General features: G+C 38.4%; 1 protein-coding gene across 1 annotated transcript in view; it reads left to right on the forward strand.

Annotated features, from left to right (window-relative positions):
* Positions 1-1,884, forward strand: part of LRRK2 (leucine rich repeat kinase 2) — a 140,077-nt gene that overhangs the window by 24,120 nt on the left and 114,073 nt on the right. The window contains exons 8-10 of the mRNA XM_003793534.1: positions 6-125; positions 857-999; positions 1,092-1,171. Of these exons, the coding sequence (XP_003793582.1) occupies positions 6-125; positions 857-999; positions 1,092-1,171 (343 nt within the window). The remainder of the gene's footprint in view (positions 1-5; positions 126-856; positions 1,000-1,091; positions 1,172-1,884) is intronic.

Below are 1,884 nucleotides of genomic sequence, written 5' to 3' on the forward strand. Positions count from 1 at the left end.
CTTAGGTAATTTTTTTAATATCCTGGTATTGAACGAGGTACACGAATTCGTGGTGAAAGCTGTGCAGCAGTATCCAGAGAATGCAGCCTTACAAATCTCGGCACTCACCTGTTTAGCGCTCCTCAGTAAGTAACTTGACTAAAAAGGAAATTCTCACCCCGTGCATTGAATGTGAAATATTAACACTATAGTGAGAGAATCATATGCAGATAAGGAAGCACAAAATGCCTTTTTTTTTGTCCCAATGGAATTTATTTTTCCAGTAGAGAATATTTTCAAGGGAGTAACATTTGTGACAAGTACACACACCTCAGTTCATGCAGGGTTTTGCATCGCAAAATTCTTGGTTTAGCTGTGTCAATCGCAGCCGATCTTTTCATATAAACTTCTCTAGTTTTTAAAAATTTTTTACTAATTTATTTATCTGTTTGTTTGTTTGTTTATTTTTGGAGACAGGGTTTTGTTTTCAATAGGTGTGCAAGGCTAGAGTGCAGTGGCATGATCATAGCTCTTTGTAACCTTAAATTCCTGGGCTCAAACCATCTTCCTCACCTCCTGGGTAGCTAGGACGAGAGGTGTCTGCTCCCTTGTCTGGCTCATTCCTCCTCTAGTCCTCAGGGTTTTTGTTTTTCTGTTTGTTTGTACCCTCTTCCCCATTATATCATTTCTCTACATAGGATAGTAGCATCATGGGGTACATAATACATTAAAAATGATCTTTATAACTAATCAAGGCTGCTACTAAAGAACGCTCCATCTGTTGATAACACTTCAAAATATGGACTTCTAGCGGGTTGTTAATCAGCAAATTATGTATATTTGTGTTACATATATTGATTTTATAATTTTTTTCAAGCTGAGACCATTTTCTTAAATCAAGACTTAGAGGAAAAGAATGAGAATCAGCAGAATGATGATGAAGAAGTAGAACAGAAGCTGTTCTGGCTGGACGCCTGTTACAAAGCTTTGACGGGGCACAGGAAGAATAAACACGTGCAGGTGGGACTCTCACCATTGCGAGTTATCAAAAATTACGGTTTCTAATAGTTTCTATTTTGACTGCTTTCTTTTTTTGTCCTCTCCTAACTCAGGAGGCTGCGTGCTGGGCCCTGAACAATCTCCTGATGTACCAAAATAGTTTACATGAGAAGATCGGAGATGAAGATGGCCAGTCAGTAGTTTTGATTTTATACGATAGAAAATTTCAGTTCTATTTTTAATCAATACCAATAAAATACTTTAACCATAACTTTTATTATTAGACGTATTATCGATACAGGCATTTGTGTTTTAAATTTGAGCCGGTGGTGAGGATACAGCATTTTGATCTCATTGCCTTCCATAGGCAAGGAAGGGAGTATGGTTGGGAGGTATTCCTGAGAGATTTGAAATCAAGAGTGGTTCAGTAATTTATGAATCATGGAGAAGGAATCTTTCCGTTTTCTGGCTGATCGTTTAGGAATGCCATATTAATTGATCTCAGGTGGTAGAAGTTGCAGAGCCATCTGTGACCTTCTCTATCACCTTGCCTGGCCAACAGGTTTTCAATATCAGGAATTAGATTTGTTTAGAAAGCTTCCTATGGTGAGTTCCAACCTGATGTCACAGGGTTGACCCGTCTTCTCTTGAGAGGGTTATTTGAAGTTGTTATCTCCTGAGGAGGCTTTCAACAGGAGTGCCATTCAAATATCATAAGACCCACACTCTCTTCCAGAGATACAAACTGTAATAGGAGTTTTGTGTATATCAGATTTGTTTCCTATCCATGAGCTTCTGTGCTCCATGGCAACGGCTTGTACTTGTGCTGTTTGCTCTGGGTTTTAAAATTTGGGAAACTCAAATAGTAACGTTTTACATCTGAAATTCCTGACAGCCTGTTTGTAT

This window comes from Otolemur garnettii, unplaced genomic scaffold (assembly GCF_000181295.1).
Source record: "Otolemur garnettii isolate 467f Iridium unplaced genomic scaffold, OtoGar3 scaffold00070, whole genome shotgun sequence".
Classification (NCBI taxonomy): Eukaryota; Metazoa; Chordata; class Mammalia; order Primates; family Galagidae; genus Otolemur; species Otolemur garnettii.